General features: G+C 51.2%; 1 protein-coding gene across 7 annotated transcripts in view; it reads right to left on the minus strand.

Annotated features, from left to right (window-relative positions):
* Window positions 1-3,765: 3,765 nt before the first annotated feature.
* The window catches only part of LOC107314488 (USP6 N-terminal-like protein), a 56,035-nt gene continuing 45,596 nt past the window's right edge, over window positions 3,766-14,204 (minus strand). For all 7 annotated transcript variants that reach the window (XM_085548352.1, XM_015863720.2, XM_085548351.1 and 4 more), the window contains 8 exons: window positions 11,764-11,873; window positions 11,620-11,668; window positions 10,799-10,919; window positions 9,892-9,986; window positions 8,882-8,947; window positions 7,699-7,798; window positions 6,869-7,021; window positions 3,766-6,714 (listed from right to left, as the gene is read on the minus strand). In XM_085548352.1, the coding sequence (XP_085404478.1) occupies window positions 5,552-6,714; window positions 6,869-7,021; window positions 7,699-7,798; window positions 8,882-8,947; window positions 9,892-9,986; window positions 10,799-10,919; window positions 11,620-11,668; window positions 11,764-11,873 (1,857 nt within the window). In that variant the 3' untranslated portion in view covers window positions 3,766-5,551. The remainder of the gene's footprint in view (window positions 6,715-6,868; window positions 7,022-7,698; window positions 7,799-8,881; window positions 8,948-9,891; window positions 9,987-10,798; window positions 10,920-11,619; window positions 11,669-11,763; window positions 11,874-14,204) is intronic.

Here is a 14,204-nt window from a genome sequence, read left to right on the forward strand (position 1 = left end):
CCGTTTTGATGGCTGTGTCCAGAGCTCACTGCCAATGGTGGCTCCGGGAGGATCACAGGGGACAGTAAAGCGGGAGGGGACATGCTTGGTTTACATCTCTGGGTGAACCACCACTGTGCTGCAGACCATAATGGCAATAGCTGGGCCAGTGATTTCAACGTGAGTGCGAGGCAAACCTCTGTGAAGTAGCTGTGAGCCCACACGTTGTTTCCTGGAGCTGAGTGTTGTTTGAAGAGGTCCTGAGGTGGTTAAAGGCCATCTGTTGGCCTCTGTGGGAAGAATCTTGTGCAGGTATCCCCAGGCAGTGCCAATGAACAGGCAGAGAGGAAACAGAGGTGGGTGCTGTGCCCTCCAGGTTGGCAGCCAATGGGCTGTGGGGTGCCAAAGGCAGCAGCTGTGATTGCACGAGGCCTTACTTATTTTCACACCCAGGGATTTGTCCTTTAGGTAAAGAGTTCTCTGCACACTGTTGTCAACACATGTTTGCTTAATTAGCACCGAAACCCACTGCTGGCCCCCAAGTTTTGGTTGGGTAGCAAACCAGCCTGAGCCTGTCCTCAGCGGTGCCCCGGGCACTTTGCCTTCGCCCCAGACCGTGTGGGATTGTTATGAGCTCAGATGAGATGCCTTGAAGCACCAGGGAGGAGCTGAGAGCTGTGTTTAGAACTGGTGCCAGTTGGGTGCTTCCTGGGTTCTGCACTTCAAGCAGGGTAGGAGCAGAGGACGGCTTCTTGCTCTCCCCAGCTTTGTATGGTAGCACAGCGTTTGGAAAAGACAGCAGTGGTTGGCCAAGGCACTTTGCTTGGCTGCTTTCAGCCTTGCCTTGCAGCAGGCAGCTGTCTTTCTGGCACCAGTTGTAAAGTGCTCATGTGCTCTGGAGGCAGAATTCACCCTTCTGCTTCCCTGCAGCACCTGGCTGACACTAACACCTGCTTAGTATAAACATCTTGGGCTGCCCCTAGCTGTCAGCAGGGTGTAATGGGTCACCAAACCCGTCTGTCCCTTGGAGGTTGGTGCATGGGCCTCCTTGTGGGCATGCCTGCTATCGGCCATCGTGAGCACATCTGTGCAAGGGGCTGGTGGCATTTCTCCAGTACAGGCCATGCTTCTGTGCAGGCTGATGTGACTTGTATCTGCAGTAGCAGACCCCAGCGAGAGCACCGAAGGAGGGAGGTGATCCAGGTGGTAGAGAACCATTCTGCATGGACTAGCTGAGACCTGAAGAGGTGTAAGTGGTGAAGGAGGCAGAGGCTGGAAGCAGAGCATGAGTCACATCCCTCACGTAGCAAAATGGGTACAGGAACCCTTTTGTGCTGCAGTACAGAGCCATGGGCCACCAGCAGCATCCCTATAAGCAGCTTCCTACCCCACTGCCTGTGCTCTGCCATGTTATGCAGGGCTAGAAATAAAGAACTAATGCTGCTTGGCATCGTTCTTTGCTTTCGGCCTGGGCAAGAACTGACTTGTGCTAAGAGCTTGCTTTCCAAACTTCTTGCTGCAAAGCGCCATGTCAGCAGGTTCTTGCACACAAGCCACAGTGTAACAGTTGTTAGTATAACATGTTAGTACTCACTACTTTGTATACTGAGTATGAGTGCTGTCCGTTTGGTAGCTGAATTTCTTGAGTCTGAAAGTGATATCAGGGTTACAGTTCCATTAAAGCAAATATAGAGCTGGAGAAGGAATAACTATAGTTGAAGTTGATGTAGGAATTTCCCCATAGGTACTGAATGTACACTATGGACCCTAAGATGTAGTTTTGAGATATTCCATTAACTCAGTTTCCCTTATGGCAAGGAGTTTGCTGCCCCTCTCTGTTCTGATGATGTGGCATGAGCTTAGGTGAGTGGTTTTCTGAAGAGCTGTTCCTTGTGTGGCCAGATGCTGTCTTAAGTCCTCAAAGAGTGCATTTTTCTATAGTTGGGCCCACCCGCTGGCATTTGGCTGCCACAATCTCTTTAGCTGGCTATGGCAAGGCTTGACTACACCTGGTGCTTTGATGTGCACCTTGGGAGAGTACAAACACTGTGACCAAGAAGTATTCAGGCAGCATCATGCCAATTACCTGTTGAGGTCATATCTCCTGTGCTGGAAGAGGGCCTCTTTTGAAGCTGTAGCTCTGTTCTGCTTTGGTCGGGTCAGGTTCAGCTCTCTCAGAATGGACAGATAACATTTTCTCTCCTACACCATTCAAGAATCTCACAGGCTATTAGAGAGAGATGAGAGTTCAGAGGTATCACAGCTGAGTCAACTGACGTAATTGCTTACAAGCTCGTAGAGATGCTGATGGAGCACTGGAACAAGTCTTGTGCCTTTTTTGGTCTGTGACAGATGCAACAGAAGCACTTTCCCAAGCCAACAAGAGATGGCAGCTTCAAAACGGAGGAGTTCCTGGTGTTTGCTGAAGGTTCTGACATTGTCTGGGTTGAGCTGAGTTTGCAGGAGCTGACATGGGAACTGTACGGTCTTTAAGGTTCCTTCCAACTCAAACCATCCTATAGCCCCCATGTTTCTGTGATTATATGTCTGTTGAGTGCAGTGGGACAAGCAAGACACTGCTTGATTCCTGGGTGAATGCGTGAGTCAGAAGATGCTGGCAAGAGGTGCACAAAGTACCAGTACCAGCACCAGGGCAGTGTCACCACTCTGTTGTGGCCAGGAAGGCACGATCCATTCATGCATTATGCATGGCATGCAGGGACTAGAGATGCCACTATGCAACTTCTGGGTCTCCATTTCAGCAACACTGAGTGAACCGGTGCAGAGAGGAGCAGAGCTCTGCCTACCACATGGCTCGAGCCTGGCATGACCCTGGGGAAAGCCCTGCCCTTCTGAGAAAAGCCACTGAGCCATCAAACTTCCTGTGCTGCTCTTGAAGTGTTGCAAGGCACTGAGCTATTCTCGGCCCCCTCCTGCTGGTGTAGCTTTGGGTTTGCAGTGGAGGAGCCAGCGCTTGGTGTAATCACAGTGCTTGATACCAAAGGGCCACTTTCTCTGTTGCCCAGCTGCAACACCCTGCAGCCTGCAGGAAGGAGATGGAGGGTGGGGTGTGGGAGAGGTGCTGCCCACACGCAGTTCCTGCAGGACGCAGTTAGTGATGAGAGGCACCAGTGAATGGCGTCAGCATGAATCAGCCCTGACTCAGCGGATGCTGCGTTGGGGTGCACCCATTTTGTCCAGCATGGCCTTTTGAGGGCTTCAAGCAGGGAAATCAGTGTCAGCCCTGGGATCCCCACTGCAACAGAACCAGTGCAGAGCACTGCAGAAGGGCTGTGCTGGGCTGTGAGCACAGGGAGGCAGAGAGGAGCAGGTTCCTGTCCTGCTGCTGGGCCCCACTCAGCACCCTGGCTGCTGCCTCACGTAGGAGGCACAGGGCCAGGATCAGCTGGGAGGCAGCTCAGTCCCAACCAGGACTGCTGCTGCTTCAGCCAAACATCTCCACCATTAGCACACACAGAAGCTCACGCTTCTGCACACGTCAGGGAAGCAGTGGGCCCAGCCCCAGAACTGAAGTGATTTTCCATCTGCACGTTCACCTAAGAGTAGCCTGGTGCTTCCTCCTGCCTCTAGCACTGCTGCCACAGGGAAGCTTGAAGGCAGGGGGGAGCAGCTTTACACTAACCTTTCACCACTACCACCATGTCAAACAGCACTGAACACTATGCACAGCCTGTTCGGATCACAGCTAAAAGGAACCAGTAACTTTTTTTTTCCACCAAACTTCCTTACAAAAACAACAACAACAACAAAAAAAAAACAACCAAATGACCACAGACAGATATATATATTTTTTAAGTAATAATTATAACACATTAGAAAGAGTCATGGAGGAAGCGTTCCACGCTGTAAACAAGAATAGCAATTAAAAACAAAAGCCAATGGTAGCAGGGCTGTCAAAGTGCACGGCCGAGCCATGGCCTCCAGCATTGGGCCCTGTAGAGCTGTGGTGTGAGGACAGAGAGCAAGGCCTGTCCCTGGAGCTGGGCCCTACAGCTCTGCTGCTGCCCACACTACAACTGCACCATGCACTGGGCCAGGGGACTGCACAGCCCACAACTGGGCAGCTTGGCAGGGCCAGGAGCTGGGAGCTCCTTCCTGAGTTTGCTCACGGTCGCACTGGGTTTGCTATGGGATGGAGCGGGTGAGGATGGCCCTGGGACACGCACTGGAGGGAGAGCAGCTGGAAGGGAGGCAGCACCCAGAGCAGTGCACGCTGCTGGCTCTCAGCAGCCCCTGCGGTGCTTCAAGCCCCCTTCCAAGCAGGGTATGGCTGCTATGGAAGGCAACTGCTGCCTGTCCTGATACACTGCCCAGGGATCGTAGCACACTAACAGCTTTCACCACTGCACGGTGTCTGATGAACACACCAATTCAACCAACCGAGGCACTTTCGCCTCAACAACAACCCATGGTGTTTTAAAACACAACTACTGAGCACCCATATGGCACTTCTAAGTGCTTCACCAACAGCACCACATGCCCCTGGCAGAGCAGCCGTGGGGTCAGCCCTGCACTGCAGAGATGGACAGGGAACAGGCTCTGGAGCAGCGCAGGGCTGCAGAAGAAGCAGCACTTTCCTTCCATGGCTGTACTGCTAAACGTTCACATACACAACCTGGTAAATACCCAAAGGGACTGAGTGGATGTTTTCTCCTAGTCTCTAGGTAGGCTTTGCTATGGTGCAGCAGCCTGAGAATTGAAAACCAGGTTTCAAAAGTCTCCCATTACATTTTAGACGAGCTTTGGCCATTGGAGGAATCTGCCATTGGAGGGATGGGCTGCGGTCCCACCCACTGTCCAAAAGGTGACATCCCCATCCCCTCTGCCACAAAGCAGTGCCACATGCCACACATCTGGCCTTGAACTCATTTCCTACTGCAGCCATTTCTCCTCCTTACTGAAATCCCTTAGCCAGGAGCTGCCGTGTGCTGCAACACCCAGGCTCTACCACCATCCTCATCACCTGAAGAACATGGAGGGTTCTCTGCTGGGGTGACAGCCAGAGCTCACCACCACCAGCTGCTAATACCTCCCCTCTGGGAATGCAGCCAGGAACACAGAAAGGGACCACCAGGAGAAAGGGGCTTGCATAGACTGCTGGGCAGTGGTGCCTGCCTGCTGGCACACCCCAGCCTCATCTAAAGGGCTGCTGCTTCCTGCAGGCCTGGAAAAAGAAATAAAGGCCTATTGCTACAGAGGAAGGAACTCTTGCTAAGTATTTTGGACTCCACTGCCTTGTGTCCATCTCAACACCCATCCTGAGCCCTGAGGCTCCATGTTGCCATGGGGCAGGCAGTGAAGCACACACATTAACCAGCTCTGCTGCTCTCCCCAAACAAACCCAAATGCAAGCACTTTTGTCCACAGAAAGGAAACCATGGATGCAAACCAAAGCGGAGGCTGCTGGTGGCTCCAGGCTCCGCAGCCCTGGCTCTCGTACCAAAGCGCAGCTCCATGGAACACCGCAGGCAGGCACAACCCTATGGAGGGCATCGTGGGGCTGATGCCACACTGGCCCCCAGCTCCAATCCCTGCTCAGTCCCACACCCCACTAAAACGTCACTGACTTGGGCAGCCGTGCAGGGGGAAGAGAGCCTGGGATGAAGCTGTTCTCCGACAGAGATTTAGAAACCTGTGGGGGAAGTTTTGGTTTGGGGCTCAGGGGGGGGCGCGGTGCTTTCAGTGCATTCAGCGGTTTCTGGGTGCTTTGCTGGACCACCCCCATGTCCGACGTGGCAGGAGGCAGCAGGGAGGTGTCAGGCAGGGGATGGGCAGCCTCCGGCCAGGGCTGTGCCACCTGCCTTCTGTTTGCCAAGTCCTGCTCAGTCACATGGGCCACGTGCAGGCGGGTGGTGGTTTTCACCACGGCGTGGAGGCTGTTCCCCCTGGCCAGTGCCACACTCTCTGACAGGATAGGCGTACTGCTGCCCGACGGCCTGCCTGGGGCAAGTGAGCCCAGGGCAGCAAACCCTCGTTCAAGTGCCATCTCTGTGCCCTGCTGCAGGCCACCGAGCTCACCCGCAGATGCCGACTTGGGCAGTGAGACCTTTGAGTCCATTCCGTTCAGCAGCATCACTCCATGTTGCGTCTCACCTGTGTCCTCAGGGATGTCCCTGTGCAGTGCTGTGGCCTCCTCCCCATGCAGGGAGGATGTTTGTTGTTCCTCAGGTGGCCCACAAGCACTAGGATCCGGTGTGTGGTCTGTGCTGGGAGGCCACTCAAGCGGCTGGGCCTCTCCAGCTCGTATGTCCACAGGAGTGTTCGATGCAGGGTGGAAGGAGCCCACAGAGCCACACGGGGAGGGTGTGGGGCTGGGTGGCTTGTGGTGTGGCTCACGATGCTCCTCATGCTCAACCCCAGGTCCAGCGTGCAGGGTGGACTCCCCACTCCCCACAGCATCCTCCAGGCTGGCAGGGGAGGCCTGTATCTCACTTGGCTTTGGAGACTGCTGCTGTGCCACATCCTCTGTCGGCTGCCCCTCGCTCTGGGGGGGATGCGGATGGCTGTCAGCTGCTTCATGGGCCTGGCTGCCTGGCACATCGGGAGTCCTGACGGCCGTTCCTTGGTGGCTGGGGGGCTGTGCGGTGCCCCTGTCTGAGGGGTGCTCACCCAGCAGCCCATTCTGACCATTGGCTGCTGCGTTGGCCTTCATGGCCAGAGGGTTGAGGGAGAGCTCCAGGCCCAGGGGTCTGCGAGGGAACTCATCAGGCTTGGCTGCACCAGAGAGTAAGCAGGGGTAGCGATGACATCAACAAGTGAAAAATCAAAAACAAGAAATTAAGAAAATATATTAAAAATATATAAATAATCAAAGAGGAACAGGGGAACGTGGGGTGAGGGACACGGGAACTGCCGGTGCTCTACCCACCAGGTGGAGGAAGGTCAAACTTCATCTTGCGCAGCTCGTTCATGGACACCTGCAGCTGGTCTATGACAGCATCATCCTCATACTGCAGCGACGCAGCAATTTTCTCCTGCAGAAATTCCCGCAGATCTTCCAGCGTCATCTTCAGCAAGCGCTCTAGGGAAGGGCAGAGAACACAGCAGGGTGAGAGCAGGGGATGGGCCTGACCCCACAGCTGTGCTTTGGAAAGTGAACAAGTACTGGGTGCATTGCTCTGGTTTTGTTAAGGTGAAGAGTGAAATCCATTGAGCCAGGTGTTCTGATGCACTTTTAATGCTGAGGACTTGGGGCTGCCTATGCCAGCCACGCTTCCCCCCTCACTTCCTCCAGGCAGCAGCTCAGCAGTAGGGGTTGGCGGATGATGATGGGGTGAGGGCCTATGAAGGACAGTGCACAAGCTAAGGGCCATTTCTGCAAGTTCTCCTCAATACCTCTAGGAGGAGAAAAAGCTCCATGAGACAGCCCAATGGCCGCCTCCACCCAAGCCTGCAAGCAGGAACTGGATGCAGGCAGAGACTGGATGGGGCATCGACATGCCCCACACCACACACTCCTCATACTCCTCGGTGCACAAATAAATTTCAAAGCCAGGCTGAAACTGCTGCCTGCCATCAGAATTAAAACTTTCTGGAGGCGGCGGCTGTGCAGAAGCTGTTCCACCCAGAAGCAAATCACTGCCTTTGGATGGCAGCACAGGCTTGGGCTAACCCAACCCCAGTACCGTATCCCTTGGTTAGTGGCTACGTGGCAGCTCGTGCTGTGCTCACTGCCTACCCACCACACCAAACACTTACTTTTGTGCAGCTTGAGAATGGTGTAAGCCATAGCTGTCAGGACCCGCTCTCCTTCCAGGATGTAGATGTCCCACAGCCGCAAGGTGAGGGTGAAAGGCGTCTGTTCCCAACATAAACAAAAGCATCCTGTTAGCACCAAGGTAGTGATGCTACAGGCTGACAGCATAGAGGTCAGCAAATTGACTGTGTCCCCTTGTACTGAAACACACCCTACACGGAGGCATCCGTAATACAAAAACTTATAGTGTAATCTCTGGCTTAAAGCTAACAAACCTGATAGCTTTGTCGGACCTACTTTCAACCTCAGCAAAAGGTTCTGATCAACACCTGGACCCATTCTGACCAACAGGAATGAACTGGTATTCAATATGAGAGCATCTCCCAGGGATGTCAGCCAAGATTTACGGCACATCACCACTAATGAAATTCATACTGATCTTACTGCGACATTAAAGTTTGGTTTTAAGATGCTACATCTGCACTCCAGAGTTCGGTGCAACTGATCTCAGCAGCTCTTGTACAGCTGTTGCTAAGGGGATTCTGCATTTTGTACAGCTTGTAGTGACAACAAGGCTCTGCATGCACACATCTGAGCTCACTCCCAAGAGGCCAGCCTCTGTTTTACAGGAGGCAGGAAAGCAGAAAATCAAGACTGTGGACACAGATGTGCTAAACATCAATCGGTCTCGATCTGTTATTCACGTGTGCAAGCACAAGGCTGCCCAAAAAATAAGGCAATCTTGGCTTGGCCCAGCCCTGGACACATCAAGGTAATTATCTCATGCTTTCATGTCTCCAGTGCACAGCCTACTCATTTATGTGCAACTGCTGTAGCGTAATTTGTTCAGGTTTGTGCCTCGAGCTCTTCCCCATATATGCTTCCAGAGCCCAAGTGAGGTTAATTACCCTCACACGGCTGCAGCAGAGCAGGGAGGAGGAGCAGTTCTCCCCATGCATGTGGCTGTCGGAGGATGCTTGTCACCCTCCATGAATGACATGCAGTTAGCTTCTTAGCTTCTCCCTGGTTGAATTTTCTGCCTTGTGAGTGTATGCATAATATTCCACCTTATATATAACTACATGAATTTTAACTTTATGTTATTTCTTCCACAATTAGTGAGCAGAAAACTCAGATTTGGCATGCACGGGTGGCAGAGCAGAACACAGCCCATGGGGTGCTCACCCGGTCGATGAAGCACTGCAGGAACCACTTGGTGGTGTAAATCCCTGTCGTCATCTGCTCCTTGTCCTAGAATGAGACAGTAAGCACAGACACACGTTTCAGCTCGAGCAATCTGTGGGGCTTATCTACAGCCTGTCAGGCTCCAGCCACACCACAACTTCAGGGAACGATTCCTAAGAGCTTTCCTATGTTAATCTCTACTCCAGGGATTTACAGAAAGCTCCCAGGAACCAAACCCACGTACTCCATAGAGATTAACATGGGAGTTTCCATAGCGATTCCCATCCTGGCCTCTTGGAGCACAGAGAAATGAGGAACTCCAAGCATCCCATAAGCAAACCCACACCTGCAGGGCACAGCCAGTAGTGCTCATAGCTCTTTGCTCCCCCCCCCATTAATTCCACTTCCCAAACCCTCTACCTAGGCAGAGTTATTTGAGTTTATGCCACCCACCTGCCGCTCATTTTCCCCCCCATTGGGTATAATTAAGTGAAAACACGTTCTGACTCTCTTCCACTGGCAAGTTTGGGGCTGGCCCTCTGGCAGCAAGGAACAGGAGCTGTCTCAGAGGACAGCTGTTCCTGGAGCTGTGCCACCAAGCCCCTGGGAGAACCAGAAGCTCTCAGCAGCCTGACCAATGAATACTGAATGTCTAAAGCAAATGCAAGGGGGGGAAAAAGGGAACAGGTGCTACAAAACCATCTCCACAGCCTTCGACCACAGTTGACATGCCCTGCAGACACCCCTCCAGCCTCTGAATGTCATGCCAGCTGCTTGACCTGTGCAGCCTTCAGATTTTAGCAGTCCCTGCACCAATGATAATCAGCAAGCAAATGGTAGCCATTCCCCTCAGCAAGATACATGGAAAACAGCTTAAATGTTTGCCCTCATGTGGCTAAAGCATAGGGTTAGAATTATGTTCAGTTGTGCATACATGTGGCAGAGCATTACGCTCCTTGCTTTGGCATTAAATGTGACTTTGTGTGGGAGGATTGATAACAAAGAGATACCATGTGCTTCTTCAGCTTCGGAAAGAGTTTGCTTAAAATCTGCTCATGGTGAGCTTGAAATCTCTGCAGCTTTGGGAACCCAGGAATAAAGAAACCTAAGTGAGAAAAGACAAGGGGAAAAAATTATAGGAGCTGGGGGGACTGGTCATGGGGCAGCCCCATGCTGTAGACATTCATTCCCTGTGCATATGTGCCAGCATGGGTACAGTACAAGCCTGCTATCTGAAAGGAGATGCACTTGGCAAGCCTATAACAAGCTTCTGCCTGCTTTACAACCCAAAACCATAGAGTCATAGATGAAGCACTGCTTCAACAGAGAGCATAAAAGCAAGATCAGGCTGGGTATAGCCTTCTTCACAGAGCCATCCACAGTTGTCAGACCATCAGGGCTGGCAGTTTGCTTCTGAAATTGCCCTCTGTGCAAACGACTGCTAACCACAAGATAAAAGGAACGTTAGTGTGGTTGAACTGAAATAACACATCCCATTCAGTGGAACTGCATCTTCATAGAAACTTAAGGGCACGTAGCTCATGGTATATTAAAACCAGTGTTGTGCAGTGCTCTTGGATGTACTTCTGTTAGACTTCTTAAAAACTCGTAAGCTTGAGTTAATTGACTGCCAGGGGCAAGGCACTTTGGAGGGGAGATATCACCCATATAACTGTGTTAACTATAGAGCATTAGAGGCTGGTGCTGATAAACTACATCCTTCTCTTGAGCCTGTCTGCCTGGAGCAGAGCTCAGCTCCACGCTCATTTTATACTGCCATGTAATTAAGCCATGTTCACTTTAAGCAAGTACCTAAGGAGAAACAAGTCCCTCCAGGCCAAATTACACAGAAGCCTACAGCCTCCTCTCAGCAAGCCCCACAGCAAGAGCTGCTGCCCATATCCCAACCATCCTTACCGTGCATCGCGTGCTTCTGGTTGGTCAGCAGCTGTGCCAGTGCCCAAAATGCATCTTCTTCGTTCAAGTACATCAGCAGGATGGCTGCGATCTGACTCATCCCCTGGCAGTAGCTCACCTCCTGCAAGAGCCAAGGGACACATGTGCTGCATGCTGTCTGTGTCTCTCTCTTTAACCCTATCAGACTCTCACGACTTGCTACTGGTGAAAAGGGGCACATGGGGAAGACCTGGAGATGGAAGCACATGAATCCCGGGCCCCACTGATGTCAGGAGAAGCCCAGCTTGCCTGTATCTCCCATCCTCCTCTAAGTTCTGTCCCAATTTCTAGGTATTTACTGTTTATTCTCTAGTTTACAGTTCCCATATGCCTACAGAGTCTGCCATATGGTCTACACCATCCCACCTGCAAGGCTTTAAGATCACCAGGCACCTCCACACGATGGTTAAAACCAGCACACAAACCATCCTCCCTCTTTTTCCTAGACTAAAACAAGAGCCCAGCTCTGAGCCAGGCCTTTAAAAAGCCCTTTGAATTCGTGCTACCTGCTGAATTGCACCTTCGGAAGGTTTACCCAAGATTTTAAGGATGTCAGAGCTGTGAGATAGGTCAGTGAGCAAGTCACCTGTGCCCCCTGCAATGGAGGCAGTGCACTTGGCAGCCAATTTAGGCCTATTCCACCCAAGCATCACAGCAGTCCTTGCACATCAGCATCACAACTTCAGCTGGCATGACTATGCCTGAGATACACACACCTGCTGGATTTACATACATGTATCAGGACAGGGCTTTCACTGTAGCTGGACTGGCTTACTACTTACAGTGTTGTAAACTGAGTATGCCGACAGGACGTGGAACAGTGCCTGCTGCCTGAGGAAAAAAAAAGGACATCAGAATGTGCCACCCATACAAACAATGTCACCTTTCCATTAGCAGGCTTCACGTGCCCTTCAAGTGGTACTCACTTCACACCATAGCGATCCCGAAACATGATGTGGTTTCGGAAGGTGCGGTTAACATCCAGATCTATCTGCTTGATTTCCGAGGACCAGCTCTTTGCTTGCTGTTTCATTTGCTGGAAGGGAGAGAGGCAGACAAGAGGAAGGGGTCAGATATCATCTAAGCCTGTACCTCTTGATATGCAGCCGTCTCCCCGCAGTAGAAGTGGCAGCCTGTGAGATGCAGAGCCACTGAGGAGTGACCCCAGCAGTGAGCAGTGACCTGGAGGTGAAGGAATGAGGAACTGCGACCAAACCTAGCACAAGCTCGCCCTCCCACCAAGGCAGAACAGCTGTAGCTCAGCAGCACGTGTGTGCCTGCACAGTGGGACATGGGCCAGCACACCTTACCAGCCCCCAAACCCCTTGCAAGCACAGAGGCAGCACAGCTCTGGTTCATCCCATTGTGCAGCCTCCTGCTTGCCCCTACATCCACAACACAGGCTTCTTCACGGCACCCGGCCTGGCACTCTCTCTGGGCTGTAACAAAGCTTCAAGACTTCTGTTGGTGCTTGAGGAACGATGCACACCCATAGCAAACAAAGAGATGTATGTACACCAACGGCACTGAGCTCTTAAGAAGCTCAGTCATAATGAAGTCTCAAGTATTCAGACCTTGGTTCCTCCGGGAAGTGATCTTTACTTCCCATGCAGAATCATGTTAAATTTCAGAAATCCTAGAAAAGTGATTCTAGGATACTGCTTGGATTGGTGCAAAGTTTAAGGAACTGGCTAAGTCCAGACCAGAATCTAAGCTCAAAACTGAGAATCCTCACATTGCTCTATGCTAGTTAATCATTTCAGGCAGTGTTACACAGAAAGGACAGAAGTCCGCTGCAAAAAACAAAAAAAAAACCACACAAAAAAAACAAGAGCAAATGAAATTGAAAGCTAAGCCCACCTGAACCAAGAGTGCACTCCAAAGCTCAACAGGGAACAGACAGACATCAGGAAACTTTACCATAAGGGTGGTCAAACACTGCGACAGACTTCCTAGTGAGGTGGTGACGCCCTATGCCTGTCAGTGCTCAGGAGGTATTTGAGCAATGCCCTCTTCCCTACCAGAAGAGTACAGACATCTCTCTCAAAGCCTGTAAATAACTGCACTTTGGCATCTTCTGACTTCTCCAAATGGGTCATCCTTAAGGCACACGGGATGTGTTTGTGCCACAGTTTGCCCCAACAACAAGTAGCAGCCGTGGGGCCAGACTCTGCAGGTCAAAGGGCTGAGATTGACTCAGTCCCTTCTGAAAGCAAAACTCCTCTGCCAGGATGTGCCTCTAGTGCTAATTAACAAGAGAACTAATTGCTAGCGGCAGGTGGCACCAAAGAGGAGGAGGATTAAGATGAGCTTTTAGGGGGGTTGAGTACAGCAAAGCCTATTAACCCTGAAGCTCCCTCTTATTGCAGACTCTCCTCTGAAGTGCAGATAAACTCCTTGTGACTTTCATTTGTTTGGACTGTTTCCCTGCCTGCACAGCACCAGTGTGATAAGAAACTACATTATTATAGGCAGCTTCATTATCCCTGCTTATTGCTGTGATCCCAGCCCATGTTCCCCGAGCCCCCTCATGTGACTCCATCACAGCAGCACTTCACTATTAACACCCATGCTTCACTGGCTGTAATAAGAATTAGCCTCATCCTGTGTAATAGGCAGGGATTTTAGAAGCGCCTGCACCTCCAGGAAGTGGAACTTTAATTTCTGCCTCCAAAAGGCAACTGCCTCTGCAACACCCCAGTGCCCACCCATGGCTCTGGTCACCATTATAAGAAACGTGTCCAGGCTCTTACGGGCAATCTGAGGTTTGCTAGGAAAGTGTGTGCCACCCCTGTTGCAAAGGAGCCTGCTTGGTTTGAGCTATGCTAATGCAAGCTATTTGTGAAATGAGGTAGGAAAAGAAGCCAGGCAGCATAAAGCAGCCTTAAGGTTTGATGTGAAAAACAGAAGAAATACAGCAAGCACCATTGCTTGAATTTCTGTTCAATGTACGCCACAGAAATTGCTTATTTGATACCAAGGAATCCACAGAAAAGACTGCAGGATGAAGAGCTCTGGTTGGAAGCAATGCAAGTAGGACCTTGCTCCTGTCTGCAGAAGAAAGAATGGAAATTGATCTTTAATAGAAACTTTCAAGATAGTACTGCTATAATAATGACTGAAGATAAAAGGAATACACCAGCTGCTTCAATCCAAGTCATTTCAATGCTTGCCAACAACTTCCAGCTGCATATCTAAGTTAAAAACTAATCAAAAGGCTTTCTAGACCTGTCCTCACCCCACTGTAACTGGCTTTCTTGACTGGCAACCCTTGGTAGGCTGGTTTAAGGCTTCTGACCTTGCTGCATACTTCACAATGCAATGAGTAACATTTTGAAGTCTACAGAGAGGTCTGGAGCACCTACAC

Source organism: Coturnix japonica, chromosome 5, assembly GCF_054131305.1.
Source record: "Coturnix japonica strain WE chromosome 5, WE-NBRP24, whole genome shotgun sequence".
Taxonomy (NCBI): Eukaryota; Metazoa; Chordata; class Aves; order Galliformes; family Phasianidae; genus Coturnix; species Coturnix japonica.